The sequence below is a fragment of the Lolium perenne genome, chromosome 4 (assembly GCF_019359855.2).
Source record: "Lolium perenne isolate Kyuss_39 chromosome 4, Kyuss_2.0, whole genome shotgun sequence".
Lineage (NCBI taxonomy): Eukaryota > Viridiplantae > Streptophyta > Magnoliopsida > Poales > Poaceae > Lolium > Lolium perenne.
Genome location: NC_067247.2, coordinates 228,300,072 through 228,322,449, shown reverse-complemented (window position 1 = coordinate 228,322,449; position 22,378 = coordinate 228,300,072). Strand labels below are relative to the sequence as shown.

The 22,378-nt window shown below is 45.9% G+C and overlaps 2 protein-coding genes and 1 long non-coding RNA gene across 3 annotated transcripts; 2 read left to right on the top strand and 1 right to left on the bottom strand.

Moving 5' to 3' along the window:
- The first annotated feature begins 5,579 nt into the window (after positions 1–5,579).
- LOC127323310 (uncharacterized) lies at positions 5,580–6,107 on the top strand. Its single transcript, XM_051351475.1, has one exon. The coding sequence runs from the start codon at positions 5,580–5,582 to the stop codon at positions 6,105–6,107; it is 528 nt and encodes a 175-aa protein (XP_051207435.1).
- Positions 6,108–9,232: 3,125 nt separating this feature from the next.
- On the top strand, positions 9,233–10,724 carry LOC127323246 (uncharacterized). Its single transcript, XM_051351413.2, has one exon. It carries the CDS (start codon positions 9,489–9,491, stop codon positions 10,437–10,439), a length of 951 nt encoding a protein of 316 aa, XP_051207373.1. The 5' UTR covers positions 9,233–9,488; the 3' UTR covers positions 10,440–10,724.
- A 4,721-nt stretch (positions 10,725–15,445) lies between these two features.
- On the bottom strand, positions 15,446–22,003 carry LOC139830607 (uncharacterized). The gene is made up of 2 exons (XR_011743373.1): positions 21,799–22,003; positions 15,446–15,681 (listed from the first exon to the last, which is right to left on the bottom strand). It is a non-coding gene; the product is annotated as an uncharacterized lncRNA (long non-coding RNA).
- Between the last annotated feature and the right edge of the window lie 375 nt (positions 22,004–22,378).

Genomic DNA, 22,378 nt, shown 5'->3' with positions numbered 1-22,378 from the left:
CAGGCCGCGCCGGCCTATGGTCTGGGGGCCCAGTGCCCCCCCTCTGGTCCTTCCCGGGTGTTCTGGATGCTTCCGGTGAAAATAGGAACTTGGGCGTTGATTTCGTCCGATTCCGAGAATATTTCGTTACTAGGATTTCTGAAACCAAAAACAGCAGAAAACAGGAACTGGCACTTCGGCATCTTGTTAATAGGTTAGTTCCAGAAAATGCACGAATATGACATAAAGTGTGCATATAACATGTAGAAATCATCAATAATGTGGCATGGAACATAAGAAATTATCGATACGTCGGAGACGTATCATCCACCGCGGGGACGTGAACCTGGGTACGTCGTGTACCGCCTCACTCCCGGAACTTTCGTCGTCGCCTTTCTCTAAAAACCCAAGCCCCTCATGGTGGGCATTGCCGAGGAGCCGCCTCGTCAATTGGCACCGTCTGTGGGAATCGCGACGCTGGATTTTGTCATCTGGACGGGATCCTTCGTTATCAACAACATCTGAATCGTGTCTGCAGCACTTCTGATATGCGTCGGCCCACGCGCCTCGAAGCGCCCAATTCCGTCATCGACATGCAGCGCAACTTCGTCGTCAAGCGTCCGGAAAATGAAGGCCACCTGCGATTGAATTTATTGATGGCGCTTCTTCCGCAGCGCCCTGCTCCAATCAAGTTTTCAATGACAGCAGCAAGTTCCAAGGAAAAGACATTCACGTGAAAGCTGGGAAATCAATTCTTGATTAGCTACTGGAAGGAAGTATCACGTAACTAGGAGCTTGACAAAAATCGAGTATGGACTCGTCGGAACAAACCATGGCAGCGCTACTCTAGAAGCGGCATTGCACAACATCAACAACCACCTCAGCCAGATCCGTCCATCTCGTCGTTCGCGAATTTACTAAAGAAAAGAAGAAGATGAGGAGTATAATAAATCTGTCGTCGATTGCACACATCCGGCCGGCACGCAGCAGCCATGAACCCGATATCAATACTGGATGACACCTTAACCGATCGGATCAATCAGCGTATCACAGGTCTCACAAGGAAAAAAGAGCAAGAAACGGTATTCATGTACGGTGCATGAGAATCAATTATCGCAGATCCTGCACAAGCCACGTGTGCGCGTGAAATTCCCTTCATACGCGCCCATGAGATTTGCAAGAGAAACAATACGAGAATATATCATCTAGAGAACTACATCGTGGGGATCAGTTCTGGTTTTTGTTGAGGCCGACTTTACTTGCCGTCCAGATAAATATTGTTTCATCACCAACGGCTCCGACGGGATTGCTGATCGAGCTTCAAACCCTCCATCAACAAAGTGCATCGCGCCAACTACTCCAGATTAAAACAAAGTTTTGACTGCTCTGCTCGGTCGGCCGCGCCCGCCATCGCGCACTCAGGGCTCGCCTATCTTGGACCCAATATTGCGGACTCGACTTCTCGGGAGCTCGCCTGCTGCGGACCCGACGTTATGGACTCGATATATTCGGGTGCTCGCCCGTGGCGGATTGGACATATCGACTGCACCCGCCGTATGGACTATCTTTGGCGGCGCAACTATTTCGGCTGCGCCAGCAGCATGGACTATCTTTGGCGGCGCAACTATTTCGGCTGCGCCCGCCGCATGGACTATCTTTGGTGGCGCAACTATTTCGGCTGCGCCCGCCTCATGGACTATCTTTGGTGGCACAATTATTTCGGCTGCGCCCGACACCTCAAATATTGATTACTTCGCCTGCGTCCGCAATGCGACCTGCTGGCCTCGCTGCAGCCGAGCTAATGGACCTGACTTCTTCGGCTCTGGTTATAATTTGTTCGGCTCTGGATATATCATCCATGATTACTCGATGGACTTATCTTCTTCGGCTCTGGATATATCTTCTTTCGATGCACTCTCGGGTCAGTGGATTCATCGTCTGGAATATTTAATGGATATCATCTTAAATAAATGATCCGATGCACTCCCGGGTCGATGGCTTCATCATCTATGGTTATCAATGGATATCATCTTATATAAATGATCCGATGTACTCCCGACACTGGAATTACTCGGAGCTCCTGGAAGATCTTCAACTATTATGTCTATTCCCATTGGGAGCGCCGGTTCGCTGGGCGCTGGTTCGCTGGGCGCTGGTTCGCTGGAACCCAAAAAGATATGAAGACTATTACTCCCATCGGGAGCGCCGGTTCGCTGGAACCCAAGAAGATATGAAAACTATTACTCCCATCGGGAGCGCCGGTTCGCTGGAACCCAAGAAGATATGAAGACTATTACTCCCATCGGGAGCGCCGGTTCGCTGGAACCCAAGAAGATATGAAGACTATTACTCCCATCGGGAGCGCCGGTTCGCTGGAACCCAAGAAGATATGAAGACTATTACTCCCATCGGGAGCGCCGGTTCACTGGAATTCAAGAAGATATGAAGACTCAAGTTTTGAAGAATTGCAGTAATTCGGGACACCCGAACTACATCGTCAGGATCCTTGTTCGTATATTACAACGAACATCGGTGCGATGGAAAACACGCCCAGAGATTGCACTCTAAAAAAGCCTCTGAAACTACGAGTGCTATGATGCAAAATCGACGGGGACCTTGCTCTTTTCCTTTGCTATAGATGCCTCAAAGAGTGCCGCAGATAGCAAGGATCATGAAACACGTACGAAAACGACCCACGCTCGATACTTTAAATTACAGAATTATCAAAGAGCGACGGAGTCATCGGCAGATCTAGTGCCACCGATCTATTCGGGAGCTGCTATCAAGTCATACATCGGTTGAAAGCAAAGTTGCACATACAACAGGTTTAGCAAAACCTGCAACACGAGCTGATCACTCAAATAATTTGCTGCCGATAAACTTACAAACAATGGCATCAACGATGCTCAAGGTAAATTAAGAATTGCCCCTTGAAATAAACAACAATGTGTCAACAGCACCTGAAGAAAACTATAAACATCGGGTTGCTCGACTTGAGTCTACTCACGGTTGCAAGCATCCGTGCCCAGACTTGGGGGCTACATCCATCGGGAGCGCTGGACGCGCACCCGATAAAATTATCAGTTCCCCCTAGATATCACCCAAATCATCGGCTCCTCTGGGACATCATCCAAATCATCGGCTCCTCTGGGATATCACCCAAATTATCATCTCCTCTGAGATATCACCCCAATCATCAGCTCCTCTGGCACATCATCCAAATCATCCGCTCCTCTGAGATATCACCCCAATCATCGGCTCCTCTGGGACATCATCCAAATCATCGACTCCTCCGAGACATCTACGGTATTTGACTTAGCATTTTTTACACCCTATACATAACTATTTCATATTCATCTACAGGCTCGGGGGCTACTCCCATCGGGAGCGCTAGTTGCGCACCCGATAAAAAATGGAAGCCTCGTCGACAATGAAGAATAAACCCGAAGACATCAACATCAAGATCTTCGAGTAGTACAACTTGAGTCTATGCGTGGCTGCAAGCATCCGCCCATAGACTCGGGGGCTACTCCCATCGGGAGCGCTTCGCGCACCCGACAAAAAGAAACTTCGACTCTGCATCAAGCAAAAGATTCAAAACTCAGCAGATGATCAAGACATTCGGACGATGACAACTTTAGTCCCTACCCAAAGCTTCACTTCGGCTAGACACTCGGGGGCTACTTATGTGGGCATAACCCTTTGGGTACTCGACATTGGCATACCCGATGAAAATTATGAAGATGGACCAGCACAAGGACTCGACGAGCTGGACCCGCAAGGAATATCAACTTGGACTACAAGGAAAGAAGACTCCAATACGAATCCTACTAGGACTCTTGTAAACCCTAGTTTGGCTGATATATAAAGCCAGGCATGGGCACCCCTGAGGACACGCATATTCAGAAATATAAATATAGAGGCGACTCGCCTAGACATCGCAACCCGCGAACTAGAACTAGACTAGATACAACCACTCCACCTATGGCGGCCCCCTGTACACATATATTCATATAGTGGATTGCTAGCAGGACGTACCGATCCTCCACCGCGGGGACGTGAACCTGGGTACGTCGTGTACCGCCTCGCTCCCGGAACTTCCGTCGTCGCCTTTCTCTAAAAACCCAAGCCCCTCATGGTGGGCATTGCCGAGGAGCCACCTCGTCAGACAAAGAGGCGCAATAGGTCGGCCAGACCACCCCTAGGCGCGGCCTAGACCTGGCCCGCGCCTAGGGTAGGTCTGGGTCCACCAGGCGCCCAATTGACCTCAATCCTCCGCCTAGTTGCACATCTTCTCGGGAAAACCCTGGATACCCGAGCCTCCATCCACAAAAAATTCTGTCGCGGCCGGCATCGCCGAAACCATCTCGGGGGGTTTTGAAGCTCTTCCCGGCACCCTGCCAGAGGGGGAAATCATCGCCGGAGGCATCTACATCGCCATGCCCGCCTCCGAAGTGATGCGTGAGTAGTTCATCCCTGGACTATGGGTCCATAGCAGTAGCTAGATGGTTGTATTCTCCACTTTGTGCTTCATTTATCGATCTTGTCAGTTGCCCTATATGATCAAGATCATCTTTATGCAATCCTCTATGTTTGGTTTGCTGGGACCCAATGAATGTTGAATGCTATGTTGAGATTGATTATATATTCATGTCATATGTTATTTCTGATCTTGCATGCTCTCCGTTGCTAGTAGAAACTCTGGCCAAGTGGACACTTGTGACTCCAAGAGGGGGTATTTATGCTCGATAGTAGGTTCATGCCTCTAGTTTCCTGAGAGAGAGAGAGACTTTATAACTTCTAAGGTTGTAGATGTGTTATTTCTACTAGGGAGAAAACAACAATGTTTTATCCAAGGATAATTCTATAGTTTACTTTACACATATTGCTTAATGCGATAGTCTGTTGCTTGCAACTTTATACTGGAAGGGGCGCGGACGCTAACCTGAAGGTGGATTATTAGTCATAGACGCAGTTGGATTACAGTCTATGTATTATGTTGTAATTCCCAATACCAGATATCACAGTGATCATCTTATCATGTATCGATCGATATTCTGTCAATTACTCAGCTGTAATTTGTTCACTCAACATGCTATTTCTTTATGGAGAGACACATCTAGTGAACTGTTTACTTTCTGCAAACATCTACTTCCATTCGATACGTCTAATCCTTTGTGTTCAACAAACCGGTGAGATTGACAACCTCACTGTAAGTTGGGGCGCAGTACTTTGATTGTGTTGTGTGCAGGTTCCACGTTATTGCTGACGCCGGTAGTGCGCCCTGCCACTAGTCAGCCAGCAACACCTTCAGAAGTCACGCTTTTATCCTACTGGTCGATTAAACCTTGATTTCTTACTGAGGGAAAACTTCCTGCTGTGCTCATCACACCTTCCTCTTGGGGTTCCCCAATAGTGTGTCCGCATACGCCGAGTACACGCCATCACCAGCCACAAGAATTGATCACCGGTGGCGGGCCCTGTTCATCTTCCTCTTCCAATGCTTTATATGCTCCACCATTCTTCACCATTGCCACACACACTCTCTCCATCCTCCTCTCCTCATCCACCATTGCAAAAGCTCTCTCCCCTCTTCGTCGATGGAGCACCTCGTGCGCGACCCGGATCTTCGGTCTCGGGTGTACCACCTCAAGGCCGAAGGGATGGCGTTCAAGGTCACGGTCGCGCTCCGTGCAAGAAGGGTGGAGAAGTGGATCCGCGGCGTGAAGAGGGACTTTCTCGGCGCCGCAACGACCAAGTGCGTCGGCTTGGACTGCGAGTTCACCGACCCTCGCATGGGTAATCAGCGCGTCGCCGTCCTTCAACTCTCGGTGGCGTCCAAGACGTTGGTGTTCCAGATTATTCATGCCGATGAAGTGCCACAAGTGCTCAAGGATTTCTTGCAGGACGAGAACATCAGATTCTACGGCATTCATATCACTTCCACGCACGACCTCCAGAAGGCAGTCCCGAACCCCACCAACAATCCCATTCCAAGTCTATATGATTTGGAAACTATACCATTGAGACAAACCTTGAGAAGAAGAAGTACAACAAGAAGAAGATGGACGTCGCCACGTAATAAAAAGAAGATGAACTCATTTTTGGATGGGCCAATTATCCATTGAGCTACGAGCAAATGCACTATGCAGCTCTAGACGCTTGCCTGGGCTTCGAGATTGCTAGGAAGCATTGGATGCTAGTTGGCTACAATAGCCATGTTGATCGTCTCAATATTTAGAGATGATGAGTAGTGGTGGTCTTCTATATTTGTATGAACTATGAATCGTTTCAATATATATGAACTATGTGTCTTTCAACATATATATATGAACTATGTGTCTTTCATATATATGAACTATGTGTCTTTCATATATATGAACTATATGTGTCTTTCAATATATATGAAGTATGTGTCTTTCAATATATTCACTCCATGCCGCCTCCTCCACATCCACATTATATGAATCATATATTCGCTACTTCGCCGTCTTTTTGGTGAACGGATGAAGCCTGGTTATCAGGGGGATACGTGAGCACCCCTTCTCTGCTCGACAAGTGTCTAACGACGTTTGCATTGTACACACATCGACGCGGTCCAACGCGTTGAGTGGAAGGGCGGAGAGACGCGGGAAAGGTGCACGGAGATGCGCTTGGCCGGGGAGACACTGGCGCAATCTCAGATGCACGAGGTGGAGGCCGGCGAGGTGGAGGCCAGCGAGGTAGTGGCCGTTAGTGGCCGAGCGTGTTCTACCCCGACATGGAGAACATGATGAACCTTGGCGCCCTGCTCATTCAGCACTTCCGCCGACAGAGAGCGGCAAACTCAGGTGATATCCGTTGTGGTGGGTTAGTTGCCCAAATTGCTTACTCTCGTCATCTCACGATGCCTTCGTGCAATCAGATAATGGGCAATAAGTATTTGGATGCTAACCATATGGCTAGCACCAAGTTTCTTGGGGTTTACAGGGAGAACTCCCATTATCGTGCATATAAGTTTTATTTTGAGGTCAACGGTGAAATAGTCCGTGAAATACCGGTGCTTTTGGTCTTCCAGTGAAGAACACTTGGGTGCTTTCACCGGAAGAGTTCCATGCTTTGAGGGTGGCAGCTAGACGAGCGCCTACCCCCGGAGGAGACGCTGCCTGGGAGCAGCATAATGATGTTTTTATAGATTTCAAGATATTAATTATTTTGCCATATTATATGAATAATGCATATATTATTTGATAATAATAATAATAAATGAATAAAAACATAATTACTTCATATTCAAACACACTCATATTTTTATAATAATAAATCATATATTATTTGTCCAATTTCGATTTACAGATTTCAAGATATTAATTATTTGGCCATATTATATGAATAATGCATATATTATTTTATAATAATAATAATAAATGAATAAAAACATAATTAGTTCATATTCAAATCACTCACATTTTTCTAATAATAAATCATATATTATTTGTCCAATTCCGGTTTATAGATTTCAAGATATTAATTATTTGGGCATATTATATGAATAATGCATATATTATTTGATAATAATAATAAATGAACAAAAACATAATTATTTCACATTCAAATCACTCACATTTTTCTAATAATAAAGCATATATAATTTGTCCCATTCCGGTTTATAGATTTCAGATATTAATTATTTGGCCATATTATATGAATAATGTATATATTATTTGATAATAATAATAAATGAATGAAAACATAATTTTTTCATATTCATATCACTCACATTTTTCTAATAATGAAGCATATATTATTTGTTCAATTTTGGTTTATAGATTTCAGTATATTAATTATTTGGCCATATTATATGAATAATGCATATATTATTTGATAATAATAATAAATGAATAAAAACATAATTATTTCATATTCAAATCACTCATATTTTTCTAATAATAAATCATATATTATTTATCCAATTCCGGTTTATAGATCTCAAGATATTAATTATTTAGCCATATTATATGAAAAATGCATATATTATTTGATATAACAATAATAAATGAATAAAAACATAATTATTTCATATTCAAATCACTCACATTTTATAATAATAAATCATATATTATTTGTCCAATTCCAGTTTACAGATTGTTTTTGGTTTCAAAAAATACAGAAATATGACACAATGGTATAAGAGTTAATATGATTGATATGGTAGTATTTACAACAAGATACAACCACATTCGCGGGAGCGCAGCATGAAAGAACCAAGGAGTTAAACGTGCTGAGGGTGGAGTAGTGTGCGGATAAGTGACCGACCGAAAAGTGATGACCAAGTCTACAAGTTGACTATAGATTAAGTGTATTAAAAATGGTCCAAGTGAGAGAGTAACAAATCAAACAAAAAGAAAAAATGAAAAATAAAAGTAGGAAAATAAAATTAGAAAAATGAAAACCATAATTATTGAAAATAATATTTAGTCGCAGTTGGGATTGCGGGCCGGGACCAAAGGTTTTCCAGCCAAACCCTGTATCGCTGCCATGTGGAGAACTATTTATCCCGGCTGGTAACTGGACCAGGACTAAAAGCTTCCCGCATGTATAGTCTCGTTTGGCTAACCAGGACTAGAATCCGTTACAGACGGCGGCTGAATACTCTGTCTCCACTAGTGTATCTAATATAATATGTATCAGAGTAATATTTGTTGGTATATCAATTTTAAATATGTGCTACAGTTCATAAAAAATAAACTGGACCGTGATACGCGGGCCTTGTGTATTCAGATGGATACGGTACTAGAGTGGGTAGCGAGTTAATGCGTTGCTCAGTTCCCCATGGTGCATGGGTGATTGGCTGATTGCTTCTCTACCTTGTCTCAATAACAGCGCGATTCAAGCTATATTACCTGCCGTACCTAATCATTGTTAATCCCTTGAGGGACCCGCTGACTCCAACATCAACATGCATTGGCCTAGCATTGATGCGGCTATGTATACGTGGCGCACTATAATACCAACAATTGCTGGCTAATTAATTTTGTTCCCCTTTAATTGTTTGATCGCGACCGTTTATTTGTTGATCACGTATGAAAGTAGTATGGGTTTTCATTCACGTATAGTACGAGCTGTACTATACGTACGTACTCCTACCCACTGGTGTAGTAGGCTGTTGCAGCGCAGCCCGGATGATTGAGCAGTACTGTGCCCAGCAGCGGAAGTAATAGCATGCACAGCTGCTGGGAGTTAGAGCAGTGATGGCGCCAGCTCGCTGGCGGATTGACCACAGTTATTGTAAAGCAACTAACGTGCAGCGAGAGAGATGAGGGCGGTAGTTGACCCCATGGATTTATAGGCATCAATGGCCGATCCCGATTCCTTCCTCCACCTCCTGCAGATGCCTTCATCATCTCGATGAGCGCCATCGTCTAATTGACTCTGACCTACCACCCTCCCGCGCGCGCCACCGCCGCATCGCCATTACTCTCTCTCCATCCATTGCATTATTCCTTGTGAAGCATATAGGCACGCCGGCCATGGGTAGCTGCGTGAGCAAGAAGGCCGCCCGCGCCGGTGCTGGAGCCAAGGTGGCGGCACCGCTCCTGCCAGAGAAGGACAATGCCCTGCCGCCGCCCGTGGTGGTGGTTGAGGAAGAGGTCAAAGAGGTGCTGCCAGAGACGGCAGTGCAGCGGCCAAGGCCGCCGGAGCCGGAGCCGGAACCGGAGCACGAGAAGGTGAAGAGGATCCAAGAACACGAAGAAGGCGAGGCATCCGATACCGTGTCGGTGGGGTCCTCCTCTGTGGTGGACAAGCCGATGGTCAAGTCCGGAAGCGAGCAGGAGGTGGAGAAGAGGACGCTGGACGTGCCGGAGAAGGAGAAGGCTAAAATGAAGAAGGCACCGGATCAGAGGAATCCCAATGACGTCACCAACGGGAGGGCGAGGTCGCCGTCTCCTGCGTCGAAGCAGAGGAGGCAGTCGGGGGTAGCTGTTGTCGAGCAGCCGGTGGCGGCGCGGCCGCGGCGCGAGCAGCCCGCGGTGGTGTCCGGCATCGGGTGCCGGAGCGGCAGGTTCTCCCCTTCCGCGGCGAGGAGGGCCGCCGAGAGCGCTGTCAGGCGGACCTACTCCGCCAGGGAGGCCGACATGGCGCTGCCGTCGTCGACTGCCAAGCGATCGCTCAACGCGAGCATCACCGGCGTCAGGAGGGATCCCGGGGAGCGCTCAGGCAGGAGGCCGGACTCCCCGGCTCGGCGCACACCTTCTTCTCCTGCTGCGAACGGCACCATCAGCCGCCAATCCAGCGCCACGCGTAAGGTGCCCAAGGAGAATACCAGTCCGGAGCAACCCAAGCGACAATGTAGCCGCGCACGGCCCACAGAGGAGATCGGACTTGGAGACGAACACGACGAGGCGCCACTGGCAGGAAAAGGGCACAAGGAGGCGGCGGAGAACCCCTCGGTGGCCATGGAGTGCTTCATCTTCCTCTAGCGCTCTTTCCATTGATTCCTTGATGTTCCTTTTCTTTCACTCACTGTGCCACTCTCGTTAGTTGTTGTATAATTTCTTGGTCGCAATCTCTTTTTTACCATAGATTTGAAGTTTCCCACCACGGTCGCTATCCCGCCGTCGTTATCAGTTATCACGGCTGCCGACCGCGTGGCAATGCGGTGGGATAGTGTTGTCATCAATCCATAATCTCACTACTACATTGTTGGCAAATCAGAGATGTTACTGCTCAAGATCCGATGAGGAAAGCTTTGCACTTCTCTTGTCTGGCTCTGGTAATCCTTGTCACGTACCTGCTGTCAATGTCATTTGGTAGGTATTTAGGTGGCAACTGCTATGTTTGCGTCTTCAAGATCACCGATCTCTATCACGAGGAGCATCATTCCACAAGGTTACAGCAAGTGAACTTGGTTGATGCAGGCAAGGGATCGGGCGAGGGGACGCTTACGTGTCGTTTATCTCTTAGGACCTCGCCTTGGATGTACCCCGGTGAGAGGGAGTTGATCAGCGGCGGCGAGCTGCAAGACAACCTTGGCTAGCTATGTCATACAAGCGGATCACGACTTCGGATTGGTGAGCTCCAGGTGAAAACGCTGCACTGACCTTGGTTGATGCCAGAGAAAGCGGCGTTCTTGGACATTGCTCCCCTCCTTAGCGTTGTCCGGTTTTTCGTCTTAGCTCTACGGCTCTAGGGCCGGCATGGATGTTGAAGCTGCGGCTCCGGTTTAGCGTCTCCGCCATATTGCCTTGATGTGTTTGGTGTCGACTTCAGTTGCTTGAGTGACTTTTTCATCAGCTCGTGTGGAGCGCAGCCGCAAGGCCAACATGTTGACTTTTGTGTTGTATCTGTTTTTGTCAGTTTTCTTCATGAAGTTGCCAACTCTATTCTACTTTATCAATGAAAAGGCAAATATTGTTTGTTGTTTGGAAAATTGACATGTACAAATGCATATTTCAATTTGATGCAATATAAATGTGCTATTTTTGTAAAGAGTTAATCAGGGACGTAAAGTGGGAAAATCCCTTAATATAAAAAATATTAGTTGGAAAATTGATAATCCTAAAGAGCAGTGGATCAATGTAGCACAATTCGATAAGTATTTGAACGTCGAACTCATGCGAAACTCATAGTAAACTACTTGTTCTCCAAAACCTTATAACCAACTTATATGACCTTACATGTAATGCAATAAAATAAATACGCAAGGTTTCAATTTGTTGAAAGTAATAACTAGAGAGCTGAAAACTAAAACAACTAAGTGCTACAACTAGAGATGCAAGAAGCTTAGGTAAGGTTGAGTGGATGAAGGTAACTCAAGGGAGCAAACATTCCAGTCATATGGTTGTTTCATTTGTTTTGGTTATCAAAATTAGTGAAGCACATGTTTTATACCAGCTAGATGTATTAGTACGAAAATCCGTGAAGCATAAAGAACTCGATGATTAAAACCACATGCGTAGAACCTAGCGTACAATGGGTTCATAAATGAAATGTGTCTAGTAGTATTAGACTAGTCACAATGGGAAGTATCATACACTAGTATCATGCACATGATACTAGTTTATGATACTACCCCCATAATGCATAGTATCATGTAGTAGTATCATATGTTACATGTATTTAATGATTTGTAGAATCTCAGTACAAAAGTGTGTACAAGATTTGTTTGGCATTAATTTTTCTAGTTTTACGTGCTATGATACGGTATCTACCTATGATATCACTATCATCTCTTTCATCATTAATTGATGTGACACATCAGCTTTTTGCATGCATGTAGTGCATGATAGAACTCGTCAAACTGATTGAAGTTCCACCTAAGCTCTAGTTTTACGTGCTATGATACAGTATCTACCTATGATATCACTATCATCTCTTTCATCATTAATTGATGTGACACATCAGCTTTTTGCATGCATGTAGTGCATGATAGAACTCGTCAAACTGATTGAAGTTCCACCTAAGCTGATGACTTAGAATTATTTCATGATGATGCGTGTCACAACTTTGATATGACCATTGGTAAAAGTCTATTACTAAGAGGGTAGAAGTAAGACTCGTAAATAAAAGTGAACAACACAAAGGCACCCCTTTAAAAAAATAAATAAAACTTGATGCTTAACTCTTCTCTAGCCATCAATAAACACATGTGCTGAATAATTCTCTAGCAGATGATAAATACACAATATATTCAATGTTTACCTTATTATATCCCACCAAATCTCATCGTATCTTGATCATGATGTCATCAATAATCACTTGTAATTGACACTTGTAAATAATCAAATAAATTCTCAAGTCACTAACTCAAGTATTGACTTTCCAAAACCTTGATCATCTTAAACCCTAATCAATTAGATTCCTTCTTTTTAAGGCCACAAATTCCAATCTTGTGAGAGAAGAGGTTTAGCAATACGATCAAGTCATTAAGTTTACCTTGTTGTATCAAACACATACGAAGTAGCTTTATTCCTTAGATCATGAGATCATGCCAATCACTAACACCGGAAGAGTGCTTTGATGACATCAAACGTCACACTTTAACAAGAAGACTATAAAGGTGGATTTGGGTACTATTAAAGTATTGGTTGAGGCTCGTGCATCAAGAGTGGGATTTATCCATCCTGATGACAGAGAGATATGCTCTGAGCCCTCTTGGTGATATCACACTGACACCGCTTGCAAGCACGTGACTAGGTCACGTGGATGTTGATGCCCGCAACAACACATGTTCGTCAGAGTATCCTCGTGGAAGGATGACATCCGGTTTAATATTGATCCCAACGAGGATCTTAGGTGAGTGTTTATCTGCGGTGTTTCTGTCACACCCAAGGTGTCACTAGTCTTGAGTGAATTGACTATGAGTGTTGAAAGGTGAAAGAGTGAGTTTAAGTTGAGTTTGAGATTATGTGGTGAAAGATGCTTAAAAGTAAATAACATAAAAAGTAAAGATAATTGAAGCATACTGAGTTCCTGCAAATGAGAAGTTAGGTGCAGAGAGATTCAGTTCATTATGACATTGATAGTGCCAATGGAATAAATGGACTAAGTGGATTATTATGCATCATACAATTCAAGTAGGCAAGAAACCCATAATAACCTTGACTCCTCAGGCAAATTTTGTCCAGCCCTCATGATTTGACAGTGCGTCTCTCAGAAGCCATGGCTAGCACCGTGATTAAGGTCGCGAGACCGAATCAAGGCTCTGTGGTTTCTTGTTGTTCCTCGAGTGCCTAGATGTATAGGGGATCGGTGAAATATTCGATGGGATGTATTACCCAAATTTAAAGTTCGACTCAAGGGGAACACAAGAATATCAATAAGAATTTAGCAATGGAAACGTCACTCTCAACCACACCTTTATATCAATAAACTTACAAAGAAAGTGGTGATTTATATCAGTTTATTCAAAGTAATAGAACAAGTAGTAAACAATAGCCACAGATTTCCAGTTTTCACCGGAAGTAGTGATGTGTAACTTTCAGTGGCTAAAGGCGTAGGCATGAGGTGATAGCGGGGTGTTGGATGAATTGTATTGAAAAAATAATGTAATCCCGGTAACATAGCATTTATCTCTAATTCAGTTGTGTGTATGTGAGATGATGAGGACATCCCTACCTCACTACCACCTCCGTCATTACCAACTGAAGATGAACCTGCTGTGAAGCTCAAGTCCAATGAAGTCAGGATTGGACCAATGACACGCGCTCGTGCGAAGCTACTTAAACAACAGGTGAACTTGTTCCTAAACGATACCTTGATTGATGAGAACTTTATACTACCTAAGTCCTATTACTTATGTATCATCAGGTATGAAGAGGAGACAAGCATCGCACGAGGAGGAGAGGAGCAGCTGGACGTGAAGATGGACGTGGAGCTGGATAAGGAGCTGGACATGAAGATATCTCATGGACGCGCGAGGGAGGAGCGGGAGGCATGCGCGAGAGGAGAAGAAGTCCAGGCCAGCCCTGCACCCGGTCAGACCGGCCGCCACGCCGCGCGCCCGGTCCCTGGCCCGGTCCAACCGGGCGGCAGACCGGATTCGACCGGCGCCAACCGGGCGTTCCACTGACTGCAACCGGGCGGGGTACTGAGCCACATGTCCCGCCACCCGGTCGTCATCCGGTCTCTGGCCCGGTCCAGACCGGACCGACCGGTCCCAGGCCCGGTAGACCGGCCCCCAGACCGGCCGTGTCCGAGTCTGTCTCGACCAGATCTATTCTGGGTCGGTTATTCTCGTAGTTTTTCGACCAGAAGTCGTCCTGGACGCCTATATATGTCCATAGGACGCCCCTCTAGCTGCTTTAGACCACGTTTAAGATAAACCCTAGTTCTTAGTTGTTTGCTCTGCAAAACTATTGAATTCCCTACACCATATTGTTTGATATCATGTAGATCCTGTTAAAGTCTTGTGTGATCTGCTATTCCATTGGGAATTAGACGGTTGCAACTTACCGCTTCGTGGTCGGCGGCTACGTGCGCAAGTGTGTGGAGTTGCGAATATCTTGCAGGGTTGAGAGCTGTTGCATTGGCGACAGGGACCAATCGAGAGATCTCGTTGCGTCATACAAGTTATCATCCACTTCATCAAGTTACCTCCGCTGCTATCACCCCGTGATCATCATCACCACCGTTGCTTACTGAGAAGATCGGGCCACCCCTTATCATGTGTGATCCAAATATAGTTATACATACTAACCAAGAGAATTTGCATAACATCTTTTGTCTTGCCTGACCATTTCACCAGGCCAAATTGGAACTATAGGAAATTAAGGTCTATCCTTTCGAATAGCCCAGAACAAAGCATTAACACTTCATGAACACACAATATCCTCAAAGTATCGCATATTTGTGACGCCCCGAAACCGGTACCATGAGGATTCCAGCGATCCCGCCGAAATCCGCACGATATCGATCCAGAGACGCCCTCCGACACGACGTGCGCGACGAATCACACACGTGATGCTAGAGGAATTAACACGAGCGGTAACATTACAACAGGATTACAACAGAGCCCACAAGATACATATATTACAACAGCGACTCCAACGAGTCAAGATACGAATATACAATACAAAGATCGAAATCATACAGAAGATCAGATACATCCGAGTACGGACAAGATACAAATTGGACTAAGAGTCCTGAAGATGAACGATGGCGTCCATAACGCTGCCCAGGCCAAGCCGGAAGGGTAACCTTGCTAACGTCATCATCTTGTACCTATCGAAGTCGGGCCATCGGTTGCCGACAAAAGGGAGGAAGCAAAAGAGAAAGGGAAAAGGCGAGAGTAAGTACCAAGGAACGAACTCCGGCACGTACTTAGCGAGACTAGAAATGGCTATGCTCGCCGGGCGAATACATATATCGCCTGGGGCTATATGGTAGGTTTAGCGGCAGCAAAACTATAACCAATAGAGACACGCTACAACATCCGTCTACTCAGAGAAGATAAGAGAGCGCACAAGGTAACATATAAATACTGCACAAACATAACCCAGCCGATTACACATATCCCCTTCAACAAAGCGAAGAGGCGATGTAAAAGGCACTCAACGGTGGACAAGTTTTATTAGGTATCGGTTGTAGTAATGCTATATTACTAATCAAGTTATTATCAGATTATTAACAACAAGTATAAGGTGCAAGTTGTTCTATGATCAAGTCATACAATTACAGGTCGTCCATAACCGCGGACACGGCTTATCGATAAGATGTACACCCTGCAGGGGTTGCCCAAATGTAACCATACGCATGCTCGACCCCACTTACTACAGGTGAAGTCTCACAACAAGACCGTTCCCAATGCAAGAGAAACTTTAATGGGAGCCACCCAACTAAGCTACCCGTGACGAAGTTCGGCCGTACTCCGATACGGACCCAGAGGTTTGCACCGGCGGCTAGGCGTGTGAACCACACGCTTCGCTAAACGTCCCACAAGGTACAGTACAGAATATAAACACCCGAAGGCAACAGGAAGTAAACACCCGAAGGCAACAGTAAGTAAAGCATGGCATAGGCAAATAAAACCAAGGTTGTGGCTCCCAATTAAACTGACTCGAGGAAAGGTAATGGGTGAGGGGGGGTCCCGATAAGCGTCCCCACGTACGGGTACAACGCTCAATCCCGGAACAGATAACAAGAACTCGGGTCCTAGGGGACATTAGCAAGTCAAAGTTCCGATGCTTTCGCAAAGGGGCTCACAGATGCCTCTGCTTACAATTTTAGTTGTTAACATTAAAGTAAAGCATGAGTATCTCCAACAACTGATATAACATGTGATAACCTCCCAACAACCCAACATATCCCGATAACAGATCGAGATAAACAACAGAGACTAAACACGCCTACGACTCGCAAGGCTCAAACATCAAGCAACGGCTATGGGTGAGGAATGATGCATATAGGATTATTAGGGTAAACAAGTGGAATGGGACACGTGACTCGATAAAGAAGCGCAACATAAGGATAGCAATGCGAGGGAGAGTGTATAATAGGTGAAGAGAGAGGGCTCGCCTGTGGAAAGCTGTAGAAGAACTTGTCGGAGAACTCGTCGTATCTCACATCACCACTTCGTGATCCTATCTGGGAAGAAGCAAATGCTGGACAAACAACGGCTGCAAGTCTTACTACTACGGAAGAAGAACCAGCATGACCAAGATGATATGCATGGCATGGCAGCGATGGTGCAATGCAACTTATCCATATTAATCGGAGTCGGAACCCCGGACAAGCAAATTAAAGTTGGAGTTGCATTTTCTACCGACAAATTTAAGGGTGGATTAGCATAGCAAACATGGCAGGGGTGAGCTACATCAAAGTTAAATGGAACCGGGGCAACATATATATAATATCCCACACATTCCATATGTTCCATATTAGGTGATAATGCAAACTATCACGAATTTATATGATGCAGGATGCAACAGCAAGCATGGATGGCATATTCATGTTCAGCACATTTTTCTGATCAAAATTCATATACAACACTTTTAATTTCGAGTTACCAATTAAAAGTTATTAACAGATTAGTTTTTATTATTTAAAATAGATAAATAGATTTATTTTTAAAAAGGAAAAGGGGTCCGGTTTTAATTTCTGAAAGGGGGAGGGACCCGGGTTCTTTTCAAACATATGCAGGGGGTTAACTTTAAAAGTAACAGAGGGAGGGGCCACGGGTTAGACAGCAAAAGGTGCAGGGGCCTAAGAGCAAAACTAGTCAGATCCGATCTGGGGAGGGATTCTCACCGCGCTGGGTGCTAGCCAGAGGCGCTGACGGGTGGGGACAATGCGCCACGCTGGACGCTAACATGGCGAAGATTGCTGGCGCGCGGAAGGTGTTCGGCGCGGTGCCTGCCGCACGCGTTCCAGACGCGGTGGTCACCGTGGTCATCAAGGATGCGTGCGGGCGCTGCAGGGAACTCCAGGAAGCGAATGTGGTCGCGTCGGGTTCGCCTCAGTGCGGTGAACCTGATGGTGGCCGGACTTGGAGCGGGGGGGGGGGGGGGGGCACCGGAGCAGCACCGGAGACGGGGATCTGCGGCGGAGACGGGGTGGTCAACAACGACAACAAGGGCGAGGACGAGAATGAGACGAGGAAGAGGTTCAGGAGGTGCGCCTGCTTACCAGGAACACGCAGGTAGGCTCGGTTTGGACGGAGGAGGTCGAGGTTGGTCGGAAAGTTCGCCGGAGCTCGCAGATGCCGAGGAGAAACGGTGAAATTGAGGGGGAAAAAGGGCGCCTCGGGTTGATTCCTTGCAGGGAGGACGAAGATGAGGACGGCGCTTCTCCTGGTGCCCTTGGCGCGTCGCGGGAGGACCTGTAGCGGCGGGGCCATGGGGAAAGAGGTGCGGTGGCGCTCGGTGGTTTCCTCACAGAGAAGAAGAAAAGAGGGGAAGTTGCTGGTGGCGGCGGCACGAGGAGGAAACGTAGAGGAGGCTAGGGTTCCAGGGGGATTAAAAGGGGAGGAGGAGCAGGTGGGGTGGTGCGGTGGTGGTTGAGAGGGAGAGGACCACAGGCTCTCTCCACGCCATCTTCGTGAGGAGGAAGACGACAAGCGTCGAGACGAAAAAGAAAAGGGAGTGGGCTGCCAAAACGGTATGGGGAAGGTGGGCTGCTCGGGCTCGGAGGGAGAGATGGGCCACCGGGTGAGAGAATGAAGAGAGGAAGATGGGCCAGGGGAGAGAGAGGCCAAGGGATAGAGGGAAGGGGTTTTCTTTTGTTTCCATTTTATAAACTATTTGAAAATTGGATTCAATTCTGTTTTGAATTTGAACCAGGAGAGAGAGTGAGCTTCAAAAACTAGTTTTAAAAATATTTAATTTATTTGTAACCAAAATAAAGCAAATTTATATTTAAAATTTATTTGTTGAAAAGGCTTAATTATAAAATAAGAATTATGAGAGAGAGATTAAGGTTTTATTTAAAAGAGAAGACAAGGGGGTTTATAAAATAATTTTATTTGATAAAACATGGATGATATGATGCATATGCCATGATGAACTTGGAACGACACGGAAAAACAAACACGGAGAAAAACTAATCTATGGGGTTTTTCCGGGTCGTTACAATATTCCCATTGTTCTCCCTAACTATCACTTTAGGGTCCGCAAGTTCAACATAATAATAGGCAATACACTTTGCAGATAGATATGAAACTCATATATATGATGGGGCAATAGAATTTCAGTATTGAAATCATGTCAATCAGGCCCTAGCAACAAGCATTAAACATAACAAAGGTGTACCAACACTCATACAAGAATATCCTCAAGACAAATACCTCAAATCTTGATACATATGGATGATTACATGATCAATCACATCCAATCCCCATCCACCTCACATGCCTGCAAAGAACTAATCACACATGATGATGAAGACTGGGCACATGGTTGTTGGTGATGACGTTGGTGGCGATGATGGTGAAGAAGACCTCGAAATCCCCCTCTCTGGCGTGAAGAGTAGGATCAATCTGACCCCGAAAAGAATATTGTGGATGTGGCGACGCTCTATTTCACGAAAATCTCCGTGCTTCTGGATACCTAGGTTTTTTAGGTATGTGTGGGTGTACTCCAAATGGGAGGCCGAGACAACGCTCCAGGCCCGAAAGGGCATGGGTGGCGCGCCTAGTAGAGGGCGCGTGACACCTGTGCTCAATTAGGCGCTTGTTTTGGTGTAAAACCTCCATGGTAGTTTTCCTCGATTTTATTTCTTGCAAAACAGACAGAAAGAAGACTTTTTCCAAAAACATCGTCAAATTCAGCAGTTTTACCCGAGTATGGTGAGATTCCAGAGCAAATCATCGATCAAATACTTGGAAAAGTAGATGAAAGAGCAAAATCTATACCTCGTGTTTTGTGTGTTTGATAACAACACTTGAATAAATTTCACCATGTGCATAGCTTGCTTTTGATAGATTTGCAGGTGCACGGTGCCCTCGCTGAACGCATCAGGATCAGAAGATTCAAGCGTAGCTTATAGGTTTTCTAGTTTTGTGTGTGTGTCGCTAGGTGACATGGTTGGAGAAGGAAAGAGGAAAAAGCAGTTTCTGCCTGACCGGTACTACCGGTACCAAGAGCGGTAGTACCGCTATCGCTATTGGTACCGGTCAGTGGTACAACTCTAAGCTTTGCACTGAGAAAGGCTCACAGTACGTGTCACAACGCCCCGGAACCGGTACCATGAGGATCCCAGCGATCTCGCCGAAATCCGCATGATATCGATTCAGAGACGCCCTCCGACACGACGTGCGCGACGAATACCACACGTGATGCCAGAGGAATTAACACGAGCGGTAACATTACAACAGGATTACAATAGAGCCCACAAGAAACATATATTACAATAACGACTCCAACGAGTCAAGATACAAATATACAATACAAAGATCGGAATCATACAGAAGATCGAATGCGTCCGAGTACAGACAAGATACAAATTGGACTAAGAGTCCTGAAGGTAACCAGTGGAGTCCATAATCCTGCCCAGGCCAAGCCGGAAGGGTAACCTTGCTAACGTCGTCATGTCATACCTGTCAAAGTCGGGCCATCGGTTGCCGACAAAAGGGAGGAAGCAAAAGAGAAAGAGGGAAGGCGAGAGTAAATACCAAGGAACGAACTCCGGCACGTACTTAGCAAGACTAGAAATGGCTATGCTCGCCGGGCGAATATATATATCGCCTGGGGCTATATGGTAGGTTTAGCGGCAGCAAAACTATAACCAATAGAGACACACTACAACATCCTTCTAATCAGAGAAGATAAGAGAGCGCACAAGGTAACAGATAAATACTACACAAACATGACCCAGCCGATTACACATATCCCTTCAACAAAGCGAAGAGGCAATGTAAAAGGCACTCAACGGTGGACAAGTTTTATTAGGTATCGGTTGTAGTAATGCTATATTACTAATCAAGTTATTGGCAAATTATTATCAACAACATAAAGGTGTAAGTTATTCTATGATTGAGCTATACAATTCCAAGTCGTCCATAACCGCGGACACGGCTTATCGATAAGATGTACACCCTGCAGGGGTTGCCCAAATGTAACCATACGCATGCTCGACCCACTTACGACAGGTGGATGTCTCACAACAAGACCGTTCCCAGTTCAACAAGAAAGTCTAGGGGGGGCACCCGACTAAGCTACCCGTGACGAAGTCCGGCCGTACTCCGAAGCGGACTCAGGGTTTGCGTTAACGGCTAGGCGTGCAAACCACACGCTTCGCTAAACGTTCCGCGGGGTACAGTACAGAATATAAACACCCGAAGGCAACAGGAAGTAAACACCCGAAGGCAACAGTAAGTAAAGCATGGCATACATGGCATAGGCAAATAAAACCAAGGTTGTGGCCCCATTTTCAACTGACTTGAGAAAAGGTAATGGGTGAGGGGGGGGGGTCCCAATAAACGTCCCCACGTAGGGGTAGAGCGCTCAATCTCGGAACAGATAACAAGAACTCGGGTCCTAGGGGACATTAGCGAGTCAAAGTTCCGATGCTTTCGCAAAGGGGCTCACAGATGCCTCTGCTTATAATTTTAGTTGTTAACAATTAAGTAAAGCATGTGTATCCCCAACAACTGATATAGCATGTGATAGCCTCCCAACAACCCAACATATCCCGATAACAAATCGAGATAAACAACAGAGCCTAAACACGCCTACGACTCGCAAGGCTCAAACATCAATCAACGGCTATGGGTAAGGAATGATACATATAGGATTATTATGGTAACAAGTGAAATAGGACACGTGACTCGATAAAGAAGCGCAACATAAGGATAGCAATGCGAGGGAGAGCGAAATATAAAATAGGTGAAGGAGGTGGGCTCGCCTGTGAAAAGCTGCAGAAGAACTTGTCGGAGAACTCGTCGTATCTCACATCAACACTTCGTGATCCTATCCGGGAAGAAGAAAATGTTACAACAAACAACGGATGCACCACTTACTACTACGAATAAAGAAGATCCAGCATGATCAAGATGATATGCATGACATGGCAATGATGGTGCAATGCAACTTATCCATATTAATCGGAGTCGGAACCCCGGACAACAAATTAGAGTTGGAGTTGCATTTTCTATCGACAAATTTAAGGGTGGATTAGCATAGCAAACATGGAAGGGGTGAGCTACATCAAAGTTAAATGGAACCGGGACAACATTTAGATAATATCCCACATATTCCATATGTTCCATATTAGGTGATAATGCAAACTATCACGAATTTATATGATGCTGTTGCGGTCAGAAACCCACCGGCGAGCAGCGATGGGCAACACAGGAGAGCCGGGAACAACCTAGGGCTGCGGCTGGCCCTGGTCCCTCCGAGCGATGGCCCGCAAAGACTCCGGCACGCACGTCCGATGCTAGTGCAAGGGCGTGCCACCTGACCTATACCTGGTCAGGAAGGTG